Genomic DNA, 27,370 nt, shown 5'->3' with positions numbered 1-27,370 from the left:
TGCTCTGTTATGTGTTAACCATCACTAGAAAGATGTGGCAAACTGCAGCAAAGAAAACAACCAATTCGTATGATTAGATTCATGGGAGAAATCAAGAAATGAGCATATGTGCAGAGGCTAGCCCAGTAAAATGATACATAACGGGCACTATAGGGATGTCACTACAGGCAGCTTCCTCTTATTTTTGCATCTGGACAAGATATGGCCACATTCCCTGGCAGCAAGACTCTGGCCTTCCCTTTGAAATAGCGTATGTGTTTGTATTAGTTTTGGTGGAATGATGTCTGTGTATGTGATTTTAATCTAGTTGGGGACTGTAATTGCATCCTGAAAACTTGGCTGGACTTCCAGATACTGAACTATCCCTTCAGTAACATGACAAGAGCTCTTCCTGTGACATGAGCTATAAGAGTACCACTCTTAACGGAGATCAAGTGCTTACTTAATATGAATCAAATTGGGAATATTCCTAATCATGTAGTTTTATGTTAGGGTAATTTCATTTATTTGTATGCTGTTGCTCCTGATGTATAAATGTGTAAATGAGGAGGGAATCGGGCCAAATACAGTTATTTTCTCTACATAATGTTTAACATAACGTTTAAAGAACCTGGCCTAACTAATCCCAGCAACAGTTTTTCAGCTGTCTCTGTAACTTGTTTACAAGAATCTGTGATATTTTGCTTCTGTTAATACTGACACTTTCACTGACAGCCATTCTGAAAATAGAACACAAAGAGAAAGGTGCTAAGCTATAATCCTAACGTAGCATGGGGGAGTGTAATACTTGTTGAGCAGGTAGATTTTGTACTTTCTCCTGGGCTTTGCTGGTGTCTTCTGCTCTCATTTCTTAACTGTAGTTTCACACAATTTCTCAATGGGAGGGAGTAAGCTTTCTGGTGCTTGTCAGTACCTTATGCTTTCTGAAAAACAGGGATCTTCTTGCATCTTGGGTGTTAGATTGAAAAAATCTTAGAGCTGTTACTTAGCAGAAAGAAAAACATATTTTCCTGCAGGCGTGATTTCCTGAATTTTTAGAGAACTCAATTTGATGCAGATCACATCACATTACTGGCATAGTAGAAAGTATTGAAGCTTAGGAACATTCACTTGCAAGGCCCTATCTGAGTTTCGATATTTCTGTGCAGTTGAAAAACAAGTAGACCTGTAAATCTGTCAGTGCTGGTATGGATTTCCTGGGTATTGCATGCACACCTCATCGTTATCGGAGCAGCATCCACAAATTTGTGCGTTTGTGTTTCTGTCTACCATCTTATGACATAGAAAGATCAGAGCTGCTGCAGATCATCCTGTCTTACTGTGTCATCCCCATAGAAACCATGCAGCATTTGATTCACTGTTGACACACTTCCCTTCCCTTCTTACATTATTGCTGTGGATAGTTGAGATGTCTTGTGTAGTATATCTTCCAGTGTCTTGAAAGATTCCAAAAGGACTGTACTATCCCTTTATATCTTCATCTTTGTACACAAAAATCCAGGTGAAGGATGTTAATTTGGCTTCTAATGAGGTTAGTTACCATTGTTAGCAAATAGCTAATCTAAATTTAAGCCTAACCCCCAATTTTAAATGCAGCAGTATATTGATTGCTCTTGCTGGCATAGTTTTGGATTTTCTTTGCTATAATTTCTTAGGGTTTTCCCCAAGCCAACTACTGGGCAGTGCTGAGCTGAGGTGTCAGGCAAGCTTACGTCACTGTTCCTGCTGAGCTTTGCAGAGAGCAGCAGAGGCACAGCCGTTCTTTTTCTGTTTCTTGTTCTTGGCATCTCAGCAGTAGGACAAGGATTTTAGCTGTGCTAGTATGTTCTGTGCTTCTGTCAGTCCCAACAAAAGCTCGTTCATGAAACTAGTAAGTTTTCTTGCTGGGGCTGTCACTGCTACTCAAGATGGGTAAGATGGTACCAGTTGTGTGCATCTCTTGTGGTTTTACATAGAGGGTGTATAGGAGACCTGCAGAGTTTGGTTTTTGTTCTGAACTGCAGCATCGCTGTAGTCTTGTCTCCCAAACCAGACAAGCTGATACCAGCAAATGCAATTCCACTAAATCAGGAGTTATACCCAGTAGCAACCCAGCTAACAGATGTCCTGTGTCACTTAAGTCTTATTTATTTAGTGTATTGACTCAGTCATATTTAAACTACTGTCAACTCTGTTGACAGGGTGTGGCATCTGTATAATTATTGGACTTGCCAGCTAATTGCTGGTCAGTGAGCCTCTGTTACTGGTAATGATCTACACAGCTGCAAGAGCACAGCTTGAGTTTCAAGTATCCAGTGTTGCTAGCCGTGCCAGAAGTGAGGTGTGTCCTATTTTGTCCTGTAAATTAAGCAAATACTCTCAGAAAGTTATTGAAGACTAGTAAAAATGGCAGCAGAGAAGACAAGTACGATTTTCATGACTGCTTTTCCTTCCATTGTCTAAGCTACTCGGGAAGCTCCACTTTACAGTTTCTAGGTTATGTTACTGTCCCAGGGGACAGGATGGGAGTGCATTCTCTGGATTGTGGTCTTCATTCTTAAAAGTTACTGGAATATTTTTTTGTAAAAACAGTTGCCAGAAGAGTTTTTCTCTTTGATTTCTTAGCGAGTTTTAACTTGTTCTCAAGAAAAATAAAGGCTGGTTGTAATAAGAAGATTCCTATAGCATTTTCAAAAGAATGAGGCTTAGATTAACTCTTACAGACTTAACTTTCCAATTAGCCCTATCACACAACTGATCTGCCTGATTAAGTATATGGAACCAGCTGAACAAAACCTGCATTCATTAATCTAGTAATAAAAGAAGAGTAGTTTGTAAGGATATGTGGGACAGGTTTTGAAAACCAGTGTCCAAGTTTGATTCTGCTGCTATTAAACCCTCTTGGTGATGCATTATTTTGTGCAGCCTTTTCATGACTTGACTTAGCATAATTTTAGTGTAGTAGTACTGTTGTGTGTAACATGCAGCTTTGTGCTATATAAAGGTGTAAGTTGTATGATTCAGGATTATCCTTTTCCCGTAATCTCTGCTGTTGCCTTAAATTTATATTGTTGTTCGCTTAACTTTTGATATCATAAAAGGACCTCATCTGTCTGTGTCACTGTTGTTAGGGTCAGCTTGTGGTTAGCTCTTCCTCTAAAAAAGAGGTCGAGACCAGCCTTTTACTTAAGCCTTGTGAGCTCATAGGATAGGGATGCCCAGCTTGTAGCCCACAGGCTGTAGTTGGCCTACTCAGGGGGGTCCAATTTCACAAAGTTGTGCTGGAGCCCTTCCACTTCAGGAGATGTGAGTTAAGGGATTCTCTTTTCTTTTAAATCTATGTGAGAGCTCTCAATACTAATTCAAAAAATACTGCAAGCTCATTCAGGAAGTATATACTTCCTAAAGTCTGTGCCTTCAGATGTATGCAGTCTGGTTGTTGTGGTTTGTTGTTTCCCCACATAAACTTCTTGTTAAATGATACAAGTACTGCCTGTACCAGTTGAAGACAGTGTTGCTCCTCTGCAGAAATAGAAATGTTGTAGTTCTCAGCTTCTGACACAGCTTCCATCCCAGCATGGAAAGCCTGCCTGTTAGTGCTGAGACCAGTGTTCATATGGCATATGAGTGGCTGTATCTGCATTCTGCCCTCCTTCAAAGAACAGCAGACCTTTGATGTTCCCTCACTAATGTTTTGCTCTTCCTTTCTATATAAACCATTTCATGAAACAATTATTTCTGTCTTCTGGAACCAGTGCTCTCACATATTTTTTATGTGGCTTTGTGTGTATGACACATCCATCAGGAGTAATCCATGTGATGCTGTTTGTAATACTCTTTTGATAGCTACATCATGAGAGAATGAAAACGCATGACTTAAAGGAAAGCATACTTTAAGCTTCTTAGCCACATTTTACCTCTCATTCGGTGTATTTCGTGTCTACATCCCAGTGTTTGACTATGAAGTCTCCGTTATGTAAATAATAAAACACAACTGTGCAGAAACACAGATCTGAACTTTGACTAAATAACATTTCTCATTACTTCTTGATGACTTTATCTGTTTGAATATGTACAGGAGGAAAGAACCTGATAACCTTTAACTATTGAGTTTGCAGCACCCTTGATAAATTCTTCTATACTCAAATTAGTATTTCTACATGACTTAAAATGTGTGTAATTCATTTGGGAAATAGTTCTGACAGTGTCTCCACCCTGATGAGAATTTGTTGCCTACTTCATTGCCAGTAAGCACTATGATTTCATTGAGACAGAATTCACTTCTGTGGAGGAGACCGATTTCACTTCATCTGTGTTAGCACTGCAAATACCATTGAAGTGACATGAAGGTTTTGTGCTATGACACAGATATCTAACTCATAACGAAGTGACATGAAGGTTTTGTGCTATGACACAGATATCTAACTCATAACGAAGTGACATGAAGGTTTTGTGCTATGACACAGATATCTAACTCATAACTTCCTGATTCTTTAGCATGAAATGTGAAATTTTAATAATATGCAGCTTAGATGAGAAGCGTTTTTGAGTAAACCTGTTACCTTTATGAACCAATGAACACAGCACTCTGAATATGTGTGTTCAGGATTTGAATATCCCAAGTGACAATCTGTTGTGTAGGGAAGCTATGTAATTATGTAACGTACTGGAAAATGGCATACATCTGACCCAAAAAGCAGTTTGTGTTTTTGTGAATTGTGATAGGAATGAAAGACTTGCTGCTTTATGTTTTGCTTTGTTTTCACTTTTAAAACTATTTTGACTAAGAGTTGATAAACAGTTAATGGAAACAGTGATGTGTTTTGTGAATATTTCAGAATGTTATCTCGTTCTCTCCTAGGTATCCTTATGGGAGCTTTTATAAAAATCATAGAGGCTCAAAAGCTGGCCAACTGGAAGGTATATTTGAAGCAATGAATTTTTAATTGTAGAAAAATCCTTAAATGTTTAAAATAAGGCTGAAATATTGGTTTCTTTAGATGTAATTTCCAAAAATCAGGTACATTATACTTGATGCCAGAATTCAGGTTTTTAAAAATAATAATACAACCAATTTGAGGTCCTGATCCTGCTAAACATTTTCTGCAGAGTATTTTTTTTTTCCCCAGTAATCCTTTTCACGGTACCAAATCTGTTCCTGTTAGATACATGGTAGAAGGTACTGAGCATCTTTGGGATCAATTAGAGTAAAAAATACAGCAGTTCAGTTATTTGTCTTGGATACTTTTTGATGGTATTTTGTCCTCTTCCTCCTTTTAGCCTTGATTTTGTAGGTGTTTTCATAGAAAACAGTGTGTTTTCATAGGTTGTAAAGTCAGATGTTTTACCTGAAGATGTTGACATGGATTTCACAGAGGTAAAAAGGAGCACTTCTTCAGAATAGCTATGCTAAAATTCATGTTATTTACTTGTTTTATTTACTTATACTTAAAACGAACAAATTGTGGTGCTAAGAACAGACAGTTCTCAAAGCAATCCGTTCAGCATGGCATGTTTCCTGGGTGCTTCTTTTGCTTCTTTTGGAAAGACTGCTGAAACCAGCATGCCTGAAGCAGCAGCATGATTCATGCTGATTAAGACAATGGAAACATGATTTGAGCTGTATTTCCAGCAGAAAACGCAAGCAAAGCTTCTGTGCAGGAGGCTGGTGCCTGGTACTTTATGGATTTAGACGTTAGGAAGAAAATGTTAACAGTGCTGGCAACCAAACATAGGAACATGTGACCAGAGAGATTGTGGGAATCTTTATCCACAAAGATATTCAAAACTTGGCTTAGTAGTGAATTCTCATCCTAGCTTGCAGCTTTATAGTTCTTGGCAGTTATTTCCCTAAAGGAAGATTTTTTTTTTTCCTTAGTTGAAATGCATTAAAATGCATAGATTTTAAATCAGATGTAGCTTTTTAATTACGTATTATACTCTTTGTCAACTAACTTCACTAATTCTGTGTACATTTATGTAAGCAATTACATAGTTCAAGAGTTATGTTGTAATACCTAATTTCTACGTATTTATTTATTAGAAACAGTGGATGATGCACTGGTTAGTGTTTTTTCATTCCTGTTTTGTTTCAACTGGATTTGACTTACAATTGAAAGTCAGTTAAACAACTACAAAATCAGCATTTTAAAATAGCTTCTTATTGGTTAAATAAAATACTTTGAAGAAGATTGCCTCTGTAGGAAGAAAAAAGGAATCTTGAAGTATGTTCTGATTTGAGCACTGATCCTATAAACACAGGAAATATTGATCATAGCTAGTGAATTATATTTCTGGTATGCATTGGTCAAATGTTGGAAGGCACTGCAGATGCTGTGTCCAGTTGCTCGTGTTATCAGCTAAGGTAAAGGGTTGCAGATATCACATTATTATTTGCTTATTTAAGTTACTTTCACTGTGTTAAAGCTTAGGTCTTAACATAGGCTGTCATAACTTCAGATATTAAATGTTTTCATCAATAATTATTATGTGCTTTATAAAATGGTTTTAAATATAAATTTACTAGAGCTTTTTTTATCTGATATGGAAAAAATTATAATATTTAACTGCAGGCTATGTACGTGTACAAAGCAAATCTTGGATGATATCCCTGCCCTAAGAACTTTGTAATGTAATTTCTTGCAATTGTGCCTTATTAAGTCTTCGGCGGACCTTGTACTTGCTGGTGTTTCTTGCTGGCTAGCATGGCTGATAATTACAGTCTTCATGTTTTACTTTCCTGGTCTCTGCTTCAATGCAGCACAAATGCAGTCCTTCCTTTTCATTATTTCTCCCCTCCTTGTCCAGCTTTGCTTTCAGGGGCTTTTAAACAGTGTAATTAATCAGGTATGTGGGTTTTTTGTTCTAGCGCAGTTACTGTGTTGACAGAAACTAGGTAGTGTTAGCCATCGACACATGGAATTGTGCATGCAGAATAATGGACTAAAGCATTTCAGTATAAAGGATGAGTTTTATTTTCTAAGTCCCCCAAATCCTTTAAGATGATTATCGCTGGTACAGACAGGAACGAGACTTTAAAGAGATGAGTACTTTTTTTTGAAAGCTGATGTTTTAACAGAACAGTCAATTGGCAGTTTAACCTGGATTTATACAAATTAATCACTGCTTACAAAGGTGACAAGTTCTGCTGTATTCAGACCTCTGGTGACCAGGAGGCAGCCTGGTGGGTAGAGCACGAGAGGCGCATTCAGCCAGGTTTGCCTTCTGTGCTTAATCTGCCAGCAGAAAAAACAAGGTGCCAGTGCCAGTTTGGGGGCACAACTCCATAAAGCGGTGTTAGTGAGTTGATGAGATAGGTGTCAAAGAGTATGGTCACCAAAAAATAACATCTTACTTCATGGTAGGCTTCATTTATATCACTCTGATGGTAAAAAAGAACATCAGAACATTAAATTACAGGCATAAATGACATTTGCCAAGAAGAATCGATCCTCAGACTCTTAACAGCAACGTATATCTTGAGCCTGTTCACTTGCAAGTGTACTAACATGATCTGTTTTCTGCCTGTTGGGTGATAAATTTTCTAGTGAAACTGTACTTGGTCATAGCTAATCTAGATTATATTCAAACCAGTGACTGGGAGGCCACTGTCTTGACAGTCCTTACAGATTTTGAGACCATGAGATAGAATGGGAATACTTTTCTGTGGAAACAGAAAGTCTTTTCCTTTGCTATAAACAATCCCTTTTTTGTGCAGTTTACTTGGATACAGTAATTTAAAATTAGTAATGCCTAGATTTCCATTATTGGATAAAAAAACTCCAATAGAAATATCAGCCCTGGAGAGTAGCTTTCTGTTGTTCAGTCTTTTATTTTGTGATAAGAAGGGAGAAAGGTTAATGCCCTTTCCATTTTCCAACATTTTTGTTTGTTTGTTTTAAATAATTTCCCTTCTGAGAGATTAGGTGTAATTTCAATAATTATGATATCCTTGAAATTATACTTCATTTTTGTTTTGCAGGAAGAAGAAATGTTTCGTCCAAATATGTTTTTTCTGCTTTTGCTTCCACCTATTATATTTGAATCTGGATATTCATTGCACAAGGTTAGTTAGCCCCTGCCAGACAGTCATTTTACATGTTGAGGTTTTGTTTGGAACACATTCTGCTTGTAATTAATCTTCATGAAGTTTAGAATAATTGCAAAAAATTCCATCATGTTAAATTTTGCATCCTCAATTCCCTAATGGTTAAGCCTTTTCAACCCAGAATGCAGGGAAGGTAGCTTATTCCTGTTAACTGAATGTTGGCAAGGTGTTAGGTACTACATAGAGCTTGTTTCCCTTGGTTGGAGAGGTTTCTTACCTCATCAGAGCTGTACGAGGGCTGATGTGGAGGAGGCAAAATGGGAAGGAGTAGGATCAGAAGTGGGAAAGGTGGGGCCACTCCATAGCTAAAGAGGAGGTAAATGTTTACAAGGGTTTTCACTGTTTGCCCGAGAGCCTGTGTTTCCGTCGGCATTTCTCACAGCGCTGGTCCTGGCTGAAGCGGGTCTGTCCTCCCTGTGTGCTGCCTTTCAGCTTGAGCTGTGCTGCAGAAAGGGAGTGAGCAGTGGGTGACAGCATTATCATGAATTGGTACCAACACAGAAGATTTTTTCATACAGAATCACAACCTAAGAGATGGGCTAGCAGCTGGGAAGTTTACAAGCCTTTTCACATGCCCTGTCTTCAATAGATGGCTTAATTTACAGTTCTGTCAGGTGGGGAATATGTCAAAGTGCTGTGAATATCTTGCTGTTGGTGTGAGCATTGGTTTGTTGTTGGTGTACCAGACTGACAGCCTGTCCTGGGTATCAGAGGGATTTGCTGTTACCCTCAGGAGAGCAGGCAAATGGGGTGGGTGGATGTCCTGGGGTACCTGGCACCAAAGTAATAAAGCTTTATTATTGGAAACCCAGTTGTGAATCACAATCTAATTTATATGCAGACCCAAACATGAGTTTTCCCTCAGATAATTTTCGTTAATTTACTTACTCTATTATTGTGTTCCAGGGTAATTTTTTCCAGAACATTGGTTCCATCACTCTGTTTTCTGTGTTTGGCACTGCAATATCAGCTTTCATTGTAGGTGGAGGAATTTATTTCCTGGGCCAGGTAAGAATAACAGTTTTGAAGCACTTAAGTTTATTTGCTTACTCTTTGAAAGTCCATCTTTCAAGAGCAGGCAAACATAGTGAAAGTGAATTCCTGGGTCACAAAGTCCAGTTCTCTGCTGTCACAGAGGCAATGTTGTATAATCCCTTCCATAGATACAGCATGCTCCATGTTAAAAGCAATTAAGACTTGAGTTTTACTTTTTTAACTTACTCAATCTTCCTATCAGAAGGCTGTTCCAAAACCTGTATTCTCTAGAGCCTTCTAATTTCCAGTATTAAACTTACTTGTTTTTCTCTCAATTTTTTTTTTTTTTTTTTTTTTTGCTTCTCTTCTTTGGTTGATTAGTTACAGACATAGATAATTACATTTTCTCTCAGACTTCATTCTGGTAGGCCAAACAATCCATACTTTCCTCTTTGCCTCTCAGATTTTCATTCCTTTGAATACCTTAGTTACTCTGCTCACCTGTATCTTTTCCAGTTTCATCTGGTCTTCCCTGATTTTGGGTGACCAGAACTGTAGGAGTAGATCACTGTTGAAGGGTAGTGTTAGACTGGCTAACATCACTACTGTGATTTTTTTTCGTGATAGCAAACTTAGGATTTGATGAATAGTTTCATTTTTTGAAACAGCAGAAAAACACAGTGGGTTGTGATTTGTTGTAATGTTTTACTTATTTTTTCAGGCTGATGTAATTTATAAACTCAACATGACAGACAGGTAAGCTCTTGGGAAAACGGTGTACATGAATGAAATGAAGCATTATTCAAGGTAACTGTCTATGGGAAATGCACTGTAGTTGGCCAGCTCTTCTGCTTATTGTTTACATTACTTAGATTCAACATGGTGTATGACAGTAATAAACAGATCAAACACTTCTAAACCCTATTTATTACACCCTTGTTTCCAAATAGTATTCTGCGCTTAGTGATTTTTCTAGCTGGGTTTTTTAACCAACTTTTAAATTAAGTTAAAATGTACAAACTTTGGTTGCTATTACTAATATATATGATAGGGGCATAAGTTCCTTGTCCAAATCTTCTCTTAGAAGACAGAATGAGTTTTTCAGTGTCAGTAATGAAGATTTTTTAAGAACTTGGCAGAGGATCTAATCAGTTTTTAGGAGTACAGCACCCTACCTGTTTGTTCCTCGTTTAGTTGGGATTTTCGTTTGTTTGTTTATTGTATAGCAAATACAACAGTTTTCTGTTAAAAACCATAAATAAATGGATTACCAAATAAATTGGGTGGCAAGCAAGAAAATAACAAGTAAAATATGCATGAACAGCAAAAATCTTCCTTACTTGGTTCCAGTGTTCAACTTTACATAGCCACAGCTGAGCAGTCACATTGCCTCTGTATTGTCTATTTTTGGATTCCAAAGTAAAGGAGTTTTAGCAATTCCCTTTAAATCTTCCTGACTAGTACTCCTGAACAGGTAACACTATACATGTATGGTACGTGGTTTGGGCTGCGTCTGTAAAGTTGTTTTCGTTTCCCATTCCTCTGATTTTTTTATTTAGTTGGAGCAAGACATTGATAGCTATTTCTCCAACATCTCCTCCAGCTGGATAACAACTTTTCTCTTTGGTATATCAGAAAATGAAAAACAAAAACTTCCCTTTTGTCCCTTCAGGTTCTTATGAATGGGAAGACTACTTTTCACTGTGTAGAAACTGTTAACACATAATGTCTTTGTTACTAGTTGTTCACGTAAGTTTACTAGGTACACAGCTTTCTTTAATCTAGCTTTCTGGGTTTTTTTGTGTTTTCCCAGTTTTGCATTTGGCTCTTTAATATCTGCAGTTGACCCTGTGGCTACTATTGCCATTTTCAATGCCCTCAATGTGGATCCTGTACTTAACATGCTGGTTTTTGGAGAAAGCATTCTCAATGATGCGGTCTCTATTGTCTTGACGAAGTAAGTGTGTTGGAACTACACGTGTTTATGGAAACAGCAACCATGCTATGTTCTGTTAATTAATTGTTCAAATATACAGTAATTCTTCCATCTCCATTTGGAGCAAATCATGTGTTTCTGGTGTAAAGCTGAATTGTGTATGATTTTTCTTTGTTAAAAGCAGTCCATAACATAAACTGTGCAGGCAGAAGACAGTTAATGGATGTCTTATTACCACTACCTGAATGTCTTATCTCATTGACCCCAGATAACTGATTGTTTTCTAAGTCCATACATTGACCAGCTCTCTTCCACCTGAGGGTCCTGTCAACAGAAACCCAACCTGTGTCCTTTCAGGCTTGCACAAAAATATTTAGCTTGCCAAATACACAGCTGTGTCTCCGGTATTGGCTTGTACCCAAGAGTCACCTTCAGCTGGGGGGAGGGCAATGATACCTCAACATCCATGCAATAGGTTTATGTATATGTTGGGACTATATGGAAGAAAAACATCCATATACTTATGCTTTGTCCATGATAATTCTTTGGGATTGAAAGAGTATAAAAAAATAAAAAGTCTATCTTCATGTTATTGCTAAGGTCAGTAGATATGACTATGAATGTATAGAAGTAGATACACGAAGAAGGTAATGAAGTTAGTCATTTTTCAGTGAACTAACTGCTTTTAATACAGTTGTGGTTCTTTTATGGAAGACGATGAAGGCTAACAGGAGTCAAAAGGAACAGTAGTTGGAATCCATGTCATCTTTGCATGGAATTTTTATGAAATACATTGCTGAAATTCAAAGAGAGTTCTCCCCTTTCCTCCTGAGAGCTTCTTCGTTCTTCTTCAGTGACCTTCTTGCCTCTCATCCACACCTAAATATTTGATGAGAGGTCTTCCTGTTCATTTGTTCTTCTCTGAAGATCACATGATCCACCTCTTTTCTTTTTCATGCCCTGAGTTTTTACCACTGCAAAATGTGTTTTCCTTTTCAGAGTCTGAAAATTGTTTTGTAATACTGGGCATTACCATAGCCTATTTACGCCATTCTGGGGATTCTTCAGCAGAGCAATGCTGGATTTTCAGATTTTTAGCAGAATTAGGTTTCCCTTTGGGGATTACGCTAAGATTTGATTTAATGTGTTTTGACATTCCTCTTGTTATGTGTATCACAGTAAAAGCCTTTTAAGAATGGTAGCCACAAAGAAACGGAAGTCTTTTTTTTTTTGTTGTTCTCAAAAGACGTTTGGAATTTTGGGATCCAGTCTTAGAATTTGTAACCGTTTCTTTTTATTTATTCGTTAATTGTATCTAGCACAGCAGAAGGTTTGACAAGAGAAAATATGTCAGATGTCAGTGGATGGCAAACCTTTCTACAGGCACTGGGATACTTCCTCAAGATGTTCTTTGGCTCTGCAGCACTGGGCACACTTACTGGTCTTATTTCTGCATTAATATCCTTTTTTAATTTTGGTGATACACATGTATAAATTGGTGAAATTCAGCATTTGAATAGTATTTTAGTTTCCCATCTTCTCCAACATTTCTTAGGGCTTATTTCTTATTAGATGTTATTTTGTTGGCTGCAGATTTCCTCATGCTCATTTTGGTTTTATATTAGTGTGCATGCATGTGTATTAAAAAGTTGCATAAATTTTTTATGAACATAATTAATGTTGGAAATGCTGTATAGTAGTGTATATTATGTGCATTGGAGTGTTATAAAATATGCTAATTGTTTTTTGAATTCAAAATATCTTACTCCATTTCAATACTGATCCATTTTTACAAGCATATGGCTCCTTTTTTACATACATAAAACAGTTAATTAAAAAGGAAAAAAAGAACTGTTTTTCCTGAGGGCTTCTGAGTCAGACCAGCTCATTTGTCCCTATGTATCATATTCAGGCAGCTGAATAGATACTGTTCCATTGGGATTTACTCTGAGTTATATTTTGCCTCTTTTACTACCATGAATTGGTTGCTAAACAACCCAGCGGCTTCTCTGTTGAGATAAGGAGGGACGTTTGCTGTAAGTCAGACACCTTTGTTACTTTTCAGAGCTTGTTTTATATTAATACTGTCTTTGTGCTAGGTTTGTACAACAGTTATTGATGTCATTTGGGACATACTGTGAAGCACTTTGTTTGTAAATAACAGGAACAGAGTGTTTCATTAAATGTAGACACACTTCCGTGTCTTAGTTCATTAGCCTGATTCCATGAACTTTTAAATTATTCCATGCATCCGAACAAAACTGGGAGACAGATGTTCAACACTTCTTTCACTGGTATCTAAATTATATTAAGACAAAGAGAAAAGCAGCTTGTTTGCCCTATTGCAGTTACTTGTGCCTCAAATTATTGGATTTACCCTAAGCATGCAAAATTTCAGTGTGGCAAAGGACATCTTTTACCAGTTGCCATCAAATAAATATCGTTGAAGGTTGTTGCTTGTTCATGACCCAGGAGGAATGTGAACTTCCATGTCACAGGCATGTGAATTTTAACAAAGATGGTAGGTGGAGTATCTTAAGCGTTAAGGCAAGGATGTGATTGAAGGAATATTCCTCGCTGTTAATATTACTGCAAATCCGTCACATCCATTTGAAAGTAGCTAGAAGTCTAGTGACTGAGCAGAGGAGATTGCATGCATGCTTAGTGTGACAAATAATGATGTCTGACGCAAAATGTACTTGTACTTGGCCACTGTGCTGCAGAACCATGCATGAGATGCAAAGCCGAACTTGTGGCCCCTTGACAAGAGTCCACATTTATGACTACAAACGTAAAGTAAGTTTTAAATATTATGAGTATCAAAAGGACATTATTTTTGTTAAAACATAAATGAGAGCTATTTTACTCTTACATTTGCTGTTTCATAGTGCTCCTTTACTATTTAATGATTCTCTGTGGATTTTCTGCAGTAGTTTTGAGGCAGATATTTCAAAGACTGAATGTGTAGGGAAATGGCCCTTCTAGCTCCGAACAGTTTGGTGTGTTGCTGTCAGTGTTGTATGGGTACATCAGTAGCAGATCTTTTCTGTCTTTAGGTCTGTCCTTTCTGTTAAATTTCTACCAGCAGTAGATTCTATAAGAAACAGTCCTCGTAAGAAATTATTCATCTTTCCATACTTGAGTCAAAGGCCAATGTGCAGGCTTTAGTAGCTATTCAGTAGATGCAGTACATTAAGCGTAATCCTGGTTTTGTAATGGAATAGCACAGATTTAAACTTGTCTTTGAAATGTTTTTTTTTTTACTTTTTCCATAACGTTTTCATGTGTACGTGCTAAAGCATATTGATTTAAGGAAGACACCCTCCCTAGAGTTTGGGATGATGATTATTTTCGCTTACCTTCCATATGGACTTGCAGAAGGTATCTCACTCTCAGGTGAGTAGCAAAATGAGTGGGTGCTGGTTTCTTTGGTACATTTAAGGACTAGATATTATTTGCGTCTAAGAGGGCCCCTGGTTTATCACACGTTTTCTCATTTAACCTATGCTTTTACTTTTAACTTTGACATACTTTAAATAAACACTTATTCTCTACTTCATGTTATAAAAGTATAGGAAAGGTAATTGCAGTTTTATAAGCATTAGTTAATGAACATAAAGACTAGTATTCTCCTTGGTTACCTCTGCCTAACAGAGAATTAAAATTTCAGCTGCATGCTGTAGATCTGAGCCACATCTGAGCTGACTTGGATCATATCCAGCCCACTATGCTTGTAGCCGTATTTCTGCCTGTCCTTCAGTGCCATTGGGGAAGTCAACTGAGACCACTGGGTGTCATATGTATCTCTGAATACTTGGTGGAAGTTTTGCTAAAGGCCACAAGAAGAGGCTTACAGTTGAACTTCTTCCATCATTCTGTGGAACCAAGTATGAAGACAGGGTCCAGTTCTGCTGGATGCCCAATGTCTCTGATCTTTGCTGATTTAAGTGGTTTTTAAAGGCAATCAGCTTCCCGTCTCATTTCTCAAAGAAAAGTAGGAAAGGATGTAAGAGTTACTATAATCCAAATAGCTAGAGCCTCTGCTTGGCTCTTGATTTTCCTTTTTTCCCTTTTTTCTAATTTTAAGTGCATTAAAAGATATATTTGCTCTAGAACTTGAACTGTGTAAGAATGTTACAAGTTTGTGAGGAGTAGCAGCAGGACTAGATTTCTTGTAAATGAGCTGCAAGTTTGAAGTCAGACTTTCTGAAGAAGTAAATGTGAGCTGATATGACTGTTTTGAAATGGAACTGTAGCAGTGTATATCAGCATACCTTCACTGTCAGTGGAGTTGTATTTTTTTAATATGTATGAAGATATGACCTGTAATCATGGTAGTTACACAACGAAGGTGCGTAATCCTAATGCAAACATTCCATTCTGCCCACTTGCATCCAGAACTACTCCATATGTGTGTATAGGTCAATACATATGTAGGGAAATGATAGTATAGGAAACCTGAGCAAGTAGTTTGATATGTTAAAATATCTGTATTGCTGTAAAAACAAGTTTTTCCTTGTGAGAAGATTATTCTGGAGGGTTTCAAAATGTGGCCTTTTCTATTTCTAATTTATATTGCTTATTAATATAAAATTATAATAAAATACTACAGAATTACAGTGTCATTGCATTATATAACCAACATATCTGTATGTTGGTATACAATGAAAAAGAATTTACAGTAAGATTCTTAGTTAGTTACTGTCAGGATGATAGAGGTTCTTTGTAATTTTATTTGTAAAGACAACCTCTTTAATTTGCTGACATGCCCTCAAGAATGACTTCTCAAGAAATACAAACTTTGAATGACCTTAGGTCACCTGTGTGTTTCAGACAAAGGATTCTTGTATTCTCAGGTATTTTAATCCTTCCAGTTGCGTTCAGGGCCACTCCCAGGCACGTAGCTCCAGCCAAATACTTCTAGTCTTTTGAACCTTGCTTGTTTGGGGCAAAGAGGACATAATCCCACATGTCATCCTGTCCTCTCGAGTTTTGCATTGCAATTGATTTCGTCTGGGTTATGCTGTCAATTTTGGTCAGTCATTTCCTCACAGGGAAGTTGTTCTTCAAGTGGACTGCTAAATTTTTCCACAACCCTAACCATCATCTCAGATGACATCCTTTGCAGGTGTAAGTCTATGCAGCAGCCGTGGAAATGCTTAAAGATATCCAGCTCCCTCTGAACAGTGAACAGCTGACAGCACCTGTGATATGTCTTGAGCAGTTAGCAAGATAGAGTGAAGTTCAGATTCTTCCCATAAATAACCAAGAGCTGGCAAGCAAGGTAGATGGGAAAAATCCCTAACACAAATCAAAATACAGTGAAATCTGAGGTAGCTGTTCTGGCCTGTGATATCTGTTGCTGTACCTCTGTCCAAGCTGTGCATGTCAGTAGGGGGACAGAACTCTATAAATGGCAAATTTGGTGCATTTTCCCATAGTGGATAGCCAAGATACATCTCTGTAGTAACTTACAGCAGATGCTTTAGTGACGCTTTCTGCTGGAGATAAGGGACATTCTGCACAGTAGCGTTCCTTGTGGGCCTTAGGTATCAGGCTGTACCTTCCTTACAGTTGGGATTCTATGATCCCTATGAAGGTAATTTTTGCCCTGAATTCTCAAGTGTCAATAGCTTTTCTCATTCTCAGATTGATGGAAAATTGGGGGTACACCTGTATGTGCTGCTCATTCTTAGCTTTTTATGGTATTGGTGGATGTGGTGCACCATACTGGAGTGGCTCACTTATTTCTTCGTAAGCTTTTGAGTTAGTAGGGGTGATGAACACAAATATTTGCAGTGCAAGCTATTCGTCTTCTGTTGACTGTCACATTTTTATCTCCAGGTATCATGGCAATCCTCTTCTCTGGCATCGTGATGTCTCACTACACACACCATAACTTGTCCCCAGTGACACAGATTTTAATGCAGCAGACACTGAGAACTGTTGCTTTCATGTGTGGTAGGTTCTACCTGCTATTCATATCCAAGATTAATGGTTATATTAATATATATTAATATCTAATATTAATAGTTTAAACATATATTTGCCTGAAATGGTGATTCTGATGGCAGCAGCAGAGGTGTGAATTTTCTTTAGGCCATGCTTATGTCAGTAGTACATGTCTTCAAGAGAAGAATTCCTAGTAGTGGAGGCTGGAAGGCAGTCAAAAGTCACCTTTCCTGCCATACTGGATAAAACATCCAGTAAATCTCTCCCATCCTGCAGGCTCCTGCTAGGATTTGCCACAAGACTGATAACCAAATGAGATCTCTGACTCCTGTATTCCTCTGGTCAATTTTTAGTTTTAGGAGATGGATTTTTAGCGGTATTTTTAAAAGCAGTTTTGGATATAAGAAGATACTTGCAAAAATGATAGCTTCACAAATGGAGAAGTTAGTTTTGGAAGTAGGGATACAAGCATCTTAGAATCCCATAGTCTTTCTGTTTCTTTTTACAAGCAAACTTTCAAAGAAGTGGCATGCTTCTGTATTACTAATATAGCCCTGGGTTTTAGGGGATGGCATGAATGCGTTCTGTATTGTTTGCAGGAATATGCATTTGGAACATGGTCAGGGAGCGGCCTTGCTGCAAACTAAACCACTCATTACCTGAGCACCAGTAGCTCATCAGGTTTGGTCTTAATCTATTACAAATGCTAAAAAAGCACGTATTCATTCAAAAGACTGTAAAACACGTCTGCAGCAGGTTGTGAACATGCAAATGTAAGTGGCCAGTACCCAAAGCACGACCAATGTCTTATGCTGCAGTAACTCAGGTATTGCTACTGTCTGTCCAAAACTGTCCTTTTTTTAACTGCCTTTATGATAAGGAACCTACCTTGCTAGGGCAGCAGTGAACTGACGAAACATCTTGACTCTGCAGTTCTCTGATGGTGTAATGGATTGGTGCTGTGGAAATAAAATGTCTGGATTACTGTAGTCACTGTGCAGTGGTGGTACTATTTCAGATTTGCAAACATCGCTTCTAGGGTTGTTAGATCATACAGTACAGTATTTTATTACAAATCAAGTAATGAACTGCTGCCATTTATAAGAATGTAAGGCATTTAATATTTCGTAGTAGTGTTCAATTTGCAATATATGAGATTGTGCCTTGACATTTCAGTTTTGTATAGAATCTGATTCAAAGCTACAGAAGTCATTAGGAGTTGCTCATGTAGCTTGTGTTCTGCAGTTTGTCCTATATTCCTCAAGTAAAAAATTCCTCAGTCTTTAGAACAAGGTTTTGCTAGCTTTGTTTCATACTCATTAGTAATTTACAGCTAAAAAAAGCCTGCACACGTAGACTAAGGTGCTGTCCACTGACAGCAGGAGTGGAAGAATCTGGCCTTTTGCTTAATGGCCTTTGTGCATTCAAAACTCAGGAAATAGTATTTTATGTACCCTATGTAGTGACTTATAATAAAAGTAAAAAATATTTTATATCATTACTTATTTAACATGTGATTTCTCTTTTTCAGAAACGTGTGTTTTTGCATTTCTTGGCCTGTCAATTTTTAGTTTTCCTCACAAGTTTGAAATGTCCTTTGTCATCTGGTGCATAGTAGGTATTTACTTTCATACTTCTTTAGATACCTTGGTATTTGGGAGGGTGGAAACACCTTACAGTTAAAACATTTTAGAATAGTTGTTATGTTTTGTTGGTTTTATGAAAATACTTCTATGTTTTTATATATTGCACAAAGTTAACTATCACTAATAGCTAGCGTGAAATTATTCATCTAGTTCTCAGCACTGTGGTGTACAAATGCATCAGTCGTCTTTAACGAATTTTGGTTTGCTGTTTTTTTGGAGCCCTGTTGTGTAAGATTATTAAAAAGAAGGAAAACAACCTGACTTGTTTTGACCCTATTAGATTTATTAAAATAAAAGAAATCTCAAAAGGTGTTGAGAGGTTATTATACAGGCCACTTTATTCTAGAAGTTATTTTACAGAAAACAATCCTGAGTTTTTACGTATCTTTAGCGCGAAGGGGCAGTTTGTAGAAACTACAATGCAAACGAGTATCAAACTCTGCTCCATTTCATCTCTCCAGGACTACAGACTGCTCTTGAATCTTTATTTCTTGTATATCATTGCAGTTTGTTTAGATAAACCAATTAATTCCATCACTCCTTCAATTTAGTATCACAATCCAATTTAGTATCACTTCTTCACTCTGTGCTCGCCTTCTTCAGAGGAAGACCTTACTCAAACCTTCTTCAATGTGTACTCATTCTTTGACTCCATTCTTAAATCTTTTTCTTTCATTCTGTATTTCAGTGTAGTTTTATGTAGTGGCACTTTGACTTCTGTTTCACATGGCGGTTACCTACATCTATTGCTATTATAATTGTCTAACATAGACATGAAGGGTATGTTCCGTTTTGCAGAGTCAAAAGAGGGAAATGTGAATCCATTTCCAGTCATGTACAGCAATGTATACTGGCACATTTTAGTCCATGGTTCAAGGGGAGAATTGTTATCTACAATTTACAGATAGTAGTAGCAGCATGGGGAACTGCTCTCACTGCATTACACCCAGCTTCCTTATCTAATATATATCTAAGGTGTGACACTTCCTTATATTGCATTGCCCTCACAGGTATAATGCAAATTGTGTAATTTTGGGGTGATTCATAAAGGAAAACAGCACAGCCCTTCAAGGATCCTGCTGACTAATTTGAGGATATTTACCTTACCGAGGTCTGTTTGTAGTGGAGCTTAAAAGCAATGCCATTGTGAAAACCTTTGTTATTTGAGTTGAAGTTTTCACTGTATTTGTTAATTGTCTGCCATTAAATCAATAGTACCTCCACACACACACACACCTCAAAATGTTACTTCAGTGCATGGTATGTTTTCTAAGCGTACCCCGGGAAGTGTTGAGGAACTGGATTACATGCTGTTTGTTTGGCTTCTGGCCTTTTTCTCTGAGGAACTGGTCCATGGGGAGACAATAGAAATATCTTACTGCCTTTTAGCTGCTGTGCCAAGGGAATGATTAAAGGGGCTGAACTGAGGAGAACTTTTACCCAAAGTAATTCTTGGTCTCCCTGGAACGCCTCTTGGGTTTCATTTATTTATTAAAAGTAAAGTGGTGTCTGGTCTCTGTCAGTGACAAGTCTGGTTGAGTTTCAGTTAATCAGACAAAATGTTTAAAAAGTTGAATTCCACAATGACCTATGCTGAGGGATTTCTCTATGTCAGTTTAGCAGCACGCCTGCTTGCAAGACTTGTGAGTGAAAAGAGCATATTCACCTTACCCTGTGCAAACCAGGTGCAGCCGGGGCCTGCTTGAATGTAACACATCAAACAGTCTTTTGCTTTTATTTCTGTTTTTCAGGTACTTGTTCTGTTTGGTAGAGCAGTGAATATTTTCCCACTTTCCTACCTACTCAACTTTTTCCGTGATCATAAAATCACCCCCAAAATGATGTTTATCATGTGGTTTAGTGGTAAGTTAAAGCTCAAAGTGCAGAGAAATGGAAAAAATGTTTTACCTTTTACATTGTGTGGGCTACTCCAGGAAGAACTGGGTTTCCATCTGTGGAACAAAACTCAACATTTTCACTGTTCTGAAACCCAAGTGCAGTGTATGTGTTCTCTTTCCTGCTTATGCTAGAGGACTATGCAGTGGTGATCCCCACTAAAGCTTTTCTGCAGAGAATCTACTTTTCTTCCTAGGTCTAGCAACTTCACAGTTTGAACAGTATCCAGAGAGCTCAGATTGATTTTAGGGTGGCAACAAATGATAAACAAACAGACACAATACAGGATTGTAAAAAATCTTTTAAAGATGGAGAATTCCTGTTGAGTTATCAGGGTGCTGTAGACCAGTGTGCTTGTTGATTCAGTCTTCATTGATTTACTGTTCTCTTTGATCAGGCTTACGTGGTGCAATTCCCTATGCCCTCAGCCTCCATTTGGGCTTGGAACCGATAGAGAAGCGGCAGCTCATTGGGACAACAACAATCATCATAGTACTGTTCACAATTTTGCTGCTGGGAGGAGGAACCATGCCGCTCATCAGACTGATTGACATTGAGGACTCCAAAGCACGCAAGAGGAACAAGAAGGACATTAATCTTAGCAAGACAGAGAAGATGGTTGGTTTGGGTTTTTTATTCAGTGGGTCACTGATTTGTGGGTTTTATTTTTGCTTTTTACATTTCCCAAGACTTGTGCATTATATTTTCTAAAAAAGATAAATGAAAGCGGTGGAAAAAGCCAAGCAATGTAATTTTAAAATATCCCAAAGGCAGAGCTTGGTTAGTGTTAGCACAGAGTAACTATTTGGACAAAGGGAGGAGAAACAGTTTCTTAACTTACTTTTTATCTTAATTATAATTATGATCTAATTTTAAATTGATCCATACAGATTAAAGTAACCCCTGAAAAAGCATAAAGCAGATGAGAGAGGATTGAGTCATATACAGAGGGAAAGTAGCTAGTACAGTGAGTCATGAATTAATCATAAAAGGCAGATGGGAATTATTTTGAAAGAGTCAAAGCAAAGGCCATGAGAAGGTGGTAACAACAGCACCCCTCTGCCTGGGTTTTATTTTAACGCAATTTCTGGCTAAGCAGGAGTATTAAAGAAAACTTAACAGCCAGTCTGAAACCTCATGTGCAAAAAGCTGGAGTACATAAGTCATCCCAGAGCATTTGTCTGTTTTTCCACAAACCATCAAACAATATACGGAGGGTATTGTTCTGTAGGATCTAAAGAACAACTCCTCCTGCCATGAGGTTTCAAAAAGCTTGCAGTCTTCAAAATTATCTTACTCTGTCCATGTAGGGAGGTGTGTATAGGAGCACAGGGATAGGGTGTGTTCCGATACAGGGCTTGTTTTCAGCGAGACAATGACATTAGTGTTGCTTGCTCAATAAAATCTTTGTCCAGCTCACAAGAGAAAGCCTGCACACTAGAAATATGCTCTCAGCAATAGTAACAATACAAAATATGGAACATTTGAGGTCTTTTACCTTTCAGCATGAAAAGGGAAGCTAAGTGGCTCTGGGTATCAACAGCTAGACTGATCCGTACAGCTATAAGCCCTGGTAGGCTGGGCTGATAATTTCCATATTGTTCCAGCATAGGAGTTGGTTATGAGAAGGGAGAACACAGAGAAGGGGGCTGAAATAAGCTGGAGGGATGACTGCCACATTTCTTATGTTGTTCCAATATTTGTGGTCTTTCTAGGGAAATACCATAGAATCCGAACACTTATCAGAGCTCACAGAGGAGGAGTATGAAGCCCAGTATATAAAACGCCAGGACCTCAAAGGGTTTATGTGGTTTGATGCCAAGTATTTAAATCCTTTCTTCACCAGAAGACTCACACAAGAAGTAAGTCTTTCTTGTTTTCTTGAAGAAACTGTGGTAGACCTGGTTGTCATTTCACTCCACACCATTCGAGGCTCATAGTGTACCCATGCAACTTCTACGTGAGGAACAGTGAGTTATCTAATGTATCATTTGTGCATATGTAGAGCAGCTGTAATGAAAAGCTGCACTGTAAAATTGCAGGTTGGACTAAATGAGCATCTCTCAGAGCTACCACAATTAAACTTTTAAAGGTGTATGGATTTATTGAACTTGCCTTTAATCCTGTAAAGTACCACAAAGAGTATCAGGAGTCACTAGTTACTACTGTTGCTAAAAAAAGCTGCTGCAGCTTATGTGGTTTTTAATGAGCTGTTACACAAAGTTCCTGCCTTTTACTATAGGTGGTCCTGAGGATTCTGGAGCTGCAATTTTTCTGCAGAGTGCAGATTTTATCTTGGATATATGCACCAGCATTGCAGCCTTCAAGACTTCGAAGCTGTAAATGCAAAATGACACCTGACTGAACATGTAACTTAACACTGAGTAGCTCCGGGAGGTGTAAATACTATGCCATTTTCACTCCCACGCATCAGAAACCTGAGACTCGTTAGCCATGTAATTCACTGGTTTTCCAATTTGCCACAGAATTAAGCATTTTTGCTGTAGAGTAATAACTTTGTGTAAAGTGTGCACATTCCATCTTCCTAGCCTGCTCAAACATACTATTTTTCCTCTTGTTGTGTACCTTTCTTTTCAAAAGAATGCTTTCTGCAGTTTCCCCACAAAAGCTAAAGGCATTCTTTGCAAAACAAAAGGAAATCAAGAAACCAGAGTAAGCATCTGATTCGTAGTTGGTAGCCAAAAGCACAGGCTGCCTTCCAGACTGCAACCAAAGGCTAGAAAAATAAGTATGTGAATCGCCAAAGCAGGTCACAAGCTTCCCACTGTCTCTGGGAATGTGTAGAGAGAAGTGAGATTCAAAGCCAGGCCATCCAGACAGCATTAGGATTGTTAAAACCCACAGAGCAGGACTGTCTATAAAAAAATAGGTAAAAATACCTGTCATCAAAAACATCATCCGTGGAAAAAAATTACTGACTGAACACTTGATAAATATTTTCTGGTAGGAAACAGAGTTGCTTTGCATGCTTAAAGACCAGGAGTGGATTATTTCTTTTGGAATATGTTAAACTGGTCTTTCTCTTTTGCTCTAACAAACAAGTAGTGTTGTAGCTATGTAACGAACTGTTCTGGTTTCTGTTTGCCTTAGGACTTGCATCACGGGCGCATACAGATGAAAACCCTCACAAACAAATGGTATGAAGAGGTACGGCAAGGACCCTCGGGCTCTGAAGATGATGAGCAAGAGCTGCTATAGTAGACCAGGGCAGGAGTGCAGTGAGTTTATCATTTGAGCATTAGAAAGAGGATTTAAAGTATCAAGGGTCTGACTGCACAAAAGCTGGAAAGCTAAGAAGGAACTTTCTGATTTCAGACATGTCTTACGCTACCTGTTTAGGTATAAAACCGCAGACGGGCTGTGCTTGATGTTACTGGTCAGTGATGGAAGCCCATTAAGTGTCAGACACTGGACTGAATGAAGAGCCTTTCATTCAGATGGCACAGCATAGCAAATTTCATGCAGCAGAAACATCTGCCGTGAAACGATGACACTGTTTAATAAGGGAGGTCTTCTTCCTGTTACAAAATCTGCTATACATGTATGCTGAAGTACAGAGCCATTGTATGACTCTGCAAAACAGAATGAATTGCACTTTATATACACGTATATATATATATATATATTCATTCACAGCATGGAGAGTCTTGACAGTTTATACTGTGAATTTGTTTCAGCACTAGTAAGGGAAGCAGACTGGAATAAATCTGTAATTTATGGGATTTGCACATTATGAATCCAGGGAAGATGCATACCTTGACAAAAAGCAGCTGTTGCACATACAAGGAAACACCTCTGAAAACTGGTGGGTTTGTCATTTAAGAAATTAATTATTTCTATTATTTTTTTTTTATACTGAGGTATCTAATCCACAGAAGTGATTATAGCATGGTTTGGGAGAGTGGGCGATTGTATGACACACTACAGGACTGCATTTTGAAATTGTAGTTTTAATGTATTTTTTTCTTCGGCTAAAGCCAGTTGCAGTTGGGTTTCTGTAATTGGCTGTTGCTCCTTGCTGACACTTTGGCTTCAAATCTTAGAAAACAGCAGCTTTTGTTTTGCTGAGTTCATGAAGTGTCCCAAACACTCCAGAATTCCCTAGTGGAATTCTTAAGTTCTAGTGGAAGCAAAAGCAGTGTGTACGTTGAGCCTGCAAAAATGGAATCCAGGTACAGAAAGGTTAATACTGCACATGGCTGAAGCCGCCTTGGTGGGGAAGTGCCAGACAGCTTTCATTAAGCTGTCCCATTTTTTAATAAGAACTTTCTCTTCTGTTTGCACTGTTTCAAAATCAGCAGCAGCATTTCACTTTCTCTACGTGGCCTAGTCCATTTGCTCCAAGCGGCATACAACAAACACCGTGTGTGTAGGTGCGCATTTGCCATGGTTACACATGCAGCAGTTTGCTCGCACTGCCAACCCAAATTCCTTATTAGTCATTTGCATATTCACTGTTGAAATGTGAATTGTAGTTCTGCACATAAATTTGACATGCAAGTGCACGTTTGTTTCTGAAAGTGAGACATATTTTTGGTCTGGTTTTGCTACTAAGGTTTTTAATCAGCCACTTACCTGCTGGGAGGAATAAAAGTTCAAGAATGTATTTAGAATCCTAAACCTGTGTTGTCTGAGCAGTTTTTCCAAATAACACAACTTACGTCCGGCCTCCCTTCTCCCCTTTCCCTGCTCCATCACTTCAAAGAACTTCTCTGCTAATCCCAGAGCTGAAACACACACTGGTGGGACTCTGGGTGGGACATGAATTCAGCTTCTGGTGTTGACCAGAAAGCACCTTGCTCTACAATCCTTAGGAGCAGATCTGTGTAAAAAAGTCAGAGTTCATCTTCACCTTTCTAGACAACAGTAGACTTAATTACATTTCAGTTATCCATCAGCCTTACTAGGTTTCTCAGGTTGAACGTGCAAGCCCAGGAGTGGGCTGGAAGGTCTCTGGGAGCTTCTCTTGAACTGGAAGGCGTACGTTGATCTAGATGCTATTGCACTGGGCTTACTATTACGCCTTAGTCATGATGAAATATAAAATAGCGTCTAATTTCTATTGTTATTCCGGTGAAATAGGTCACCTGAGAAATAATTAGAGGTAGGTGCCGATAGATCAGCCCCGTGGGAACTGCCACCAAGGCAAAGTGATCGGTTCCTGCCCTCTGCTGGCCACGAGCCGTTCGCTGGGAATAATTTTACATGTTAAATTGAAGCAATTAACTGATACAGCTAGAATTAATGAAATCACTTGGAAGCAATTAATGTGAAAATTTGGATGGCTTAATTTAAAAGCATCTATTCTAAAACTTCAGAAAATACTAACTCCCAAGTTTTGACAAGTGTAGGAGCTTTGTTCTCTCGGTGCATGCGCTAGCTTCCTTATTTTGGAACCAATGGAAGAAATTTTTACCATAGTGGCCAACTTTCATATTAATTTACCAATACATTGACTTCTTAGTGTCAGTCATTTCAGAGTTTGGACTACTTTGCTTAAAGTAATATGCTTAGAAAAGAAAAATTATGTCTCCTTATTGACTTGCTTTGCAGTTACTTTAGATAGTTTCCTATTTTATCAGACCGACATTAAACTCTAATCCTCTTTCCAAAAGTATGAGCAGCCCCATCCTAACCTGGTGCGATCTGCAGATTTGTGCAAGGGTAAACTTGATTTTTGCACTCTCAAATACGGAGCCAGCAGGAAGTACAGTGCAGATGTTGCTAATTACAGAGCCATGAAGTTCTGCCAGACAGCAAACCCAGTGGCTGTTTCTCCTGACGACTGAGGAGCTGTGCACAGGAGAGGCAGGGGGAGCCCAGAGCCCAGCTTCTGGCAACTCAGAGCCTCCCAGGAGTTTTTTTTCCACCCCTTCCAGCCCATCCTATTCCCCAAACCAACAGGAGCTTTCACCAGTTTTCACACCACTGCTCAAGAGGACAGCAGACCCGCTCTGCTATGCGGTCACGGCCAGCTCACAGGCCTGATCTGTGCCTCAATTTACCCAATAATCAAGATCCCCTTTGCAAAGCCAGTGGGTGGCCCTCCAAGCTGCTTGATTTTTGGGGCTGCTAAAACTGTGGTCAGCTTGTCCAGCCTAACAGCAACCCCTGTGCCAGGCAGGGAGGGGATGGGGATGCCCCCGCCTGCCCCACTCCTTCGCATCCCCCATCTCAGGGCAGCTGCACTGAGCACAGTCGTGCCACCAGGCTTGGGACAGCACCCAAGCGCCCACCCTGTGCAGGGCTGCCGCAGAGTGACATGTCCGGGGCACCTTGCATCCCGAGACAGCTGCAGGACCGGCACACGCAAAGCGGGTCATCGCCACAGGGTCTGGTTTAAGTTTAACGTGCGCTGCCTTTGAGCCCCATCCTGCCCCAGGTGCCCGAGAGCCAGACCCCGGCCCCAGCCTGCTTGTGACTCACCAGCTAAATGCAAGTAAACACCTCCAGCTTTCCCTGCCTTGGTTTCATCATGATGAAGATATTTTTAACTCAACCACACCAAGAAACACTTATTTTAAACACAAAAGCACCTACGGGCTGTTTCTACAGCCTGATCTAAAAGCCTCCCTAGAAGGACCAAAAGCAATAGTCATTATCTACTGTTGAGGAGCTTCACATTTGGAAAGGCAGAGCAGGGTTCTGGGCTTGGTTTGTTAAACACCCTTCACCTCTTCCCAGCTGCTGTGCAGCCTGAAGGTGAGGTCACCCACCTCAGAGAGGAGGTTTCCACCCACAGGGCTCCGTTTAAAGGTCAGTGGCACAGACCGCAGCTGAGGGCTGCTCAGCCTTTGAGAAGAATGGGGCCACAGGAGGTGTCGCCAGAGGGGAGCGTACAGCTTTGTGCAACCACTG

The 27,370-nt window shown here is 38.9% G+C and overlaps 1 protein-coding gene across 1 annotated transcript in view; it reads left to right on the top strand.

Moving 5' to 3' along the window:
• SLC9A8 (solute carrier family 9 member A8) overlaps positions 1-25,056 on the top strand; it is a 30,864-nt gene extending 5,808 nt beyond the window's left edge. Inside the window, exons 4-16 of the mRNA XM_055814114.1 lie at positions 4,841-4,899; positions 7,961-8,044; positions 8,993-9,094; positions 9,783-9,817; positions 10,875-11,018; positions 12,317-12,455; positions 14,288-14,393; positions 16,842-16,958; positions 18,481-18,563; positions 20,347-20,458; positions 20,889-21,109; positions 22,207-22,353; positions 23,603-25,056. Of these exons, the coding sequence (XP_055670089.1) occupies positions 4,841-4,899; positions 7,961-8,044; positions 8,993-9,094; positions 9,783-9,817; positions 10,875-11,018; positions 12,317-12,455; positions 14,288-14,393; positions 16,842-16,958; positions 18,481-18,563; positions 20,347-20,458; positions 20,889-21,109; positions 22,207-22,353; positions 23,603-23,710 (1,457 nt within the window). The 3' untranslated portion in view covers positions 23,711-25,056. The remainder of the gene's footprint in view (positions 1-4,840; positions 4,900-7,960; positions 8,045-8,992; positions 9,095-9,782; positions 9,818-10,874; positions 11,019-12,316; positions 12,456-14,287; positions 14,394-16,841; positions 16,959-18,480; positions 18,564-20,346; positions 20,459-20,888; positions 21,110-22,206; positions 22,354-23,602) is intronic.
• The last annotated feature ends 2,314 nt before the right edge of the window (positions 25,057-27,370 follow it).

This window comes from Falco peregrinus, chromosome 9 (assembly GCF_023634155.1).
Source record: "Falco peregrinus isolate bFalPer1 chromosome 9, bFalPer1.pri, whole genome shotgun sequence".
Taxonomy (NCBI): domain Eukaryota; kingdom Metazoa; phylum Chordata; class Aves; order Falconiformes; family Falconidae; genus Falco; species Falco peregrinus.
This window is presented reverse-complemented; position numbering and strand designations above follow the sequence as displayed.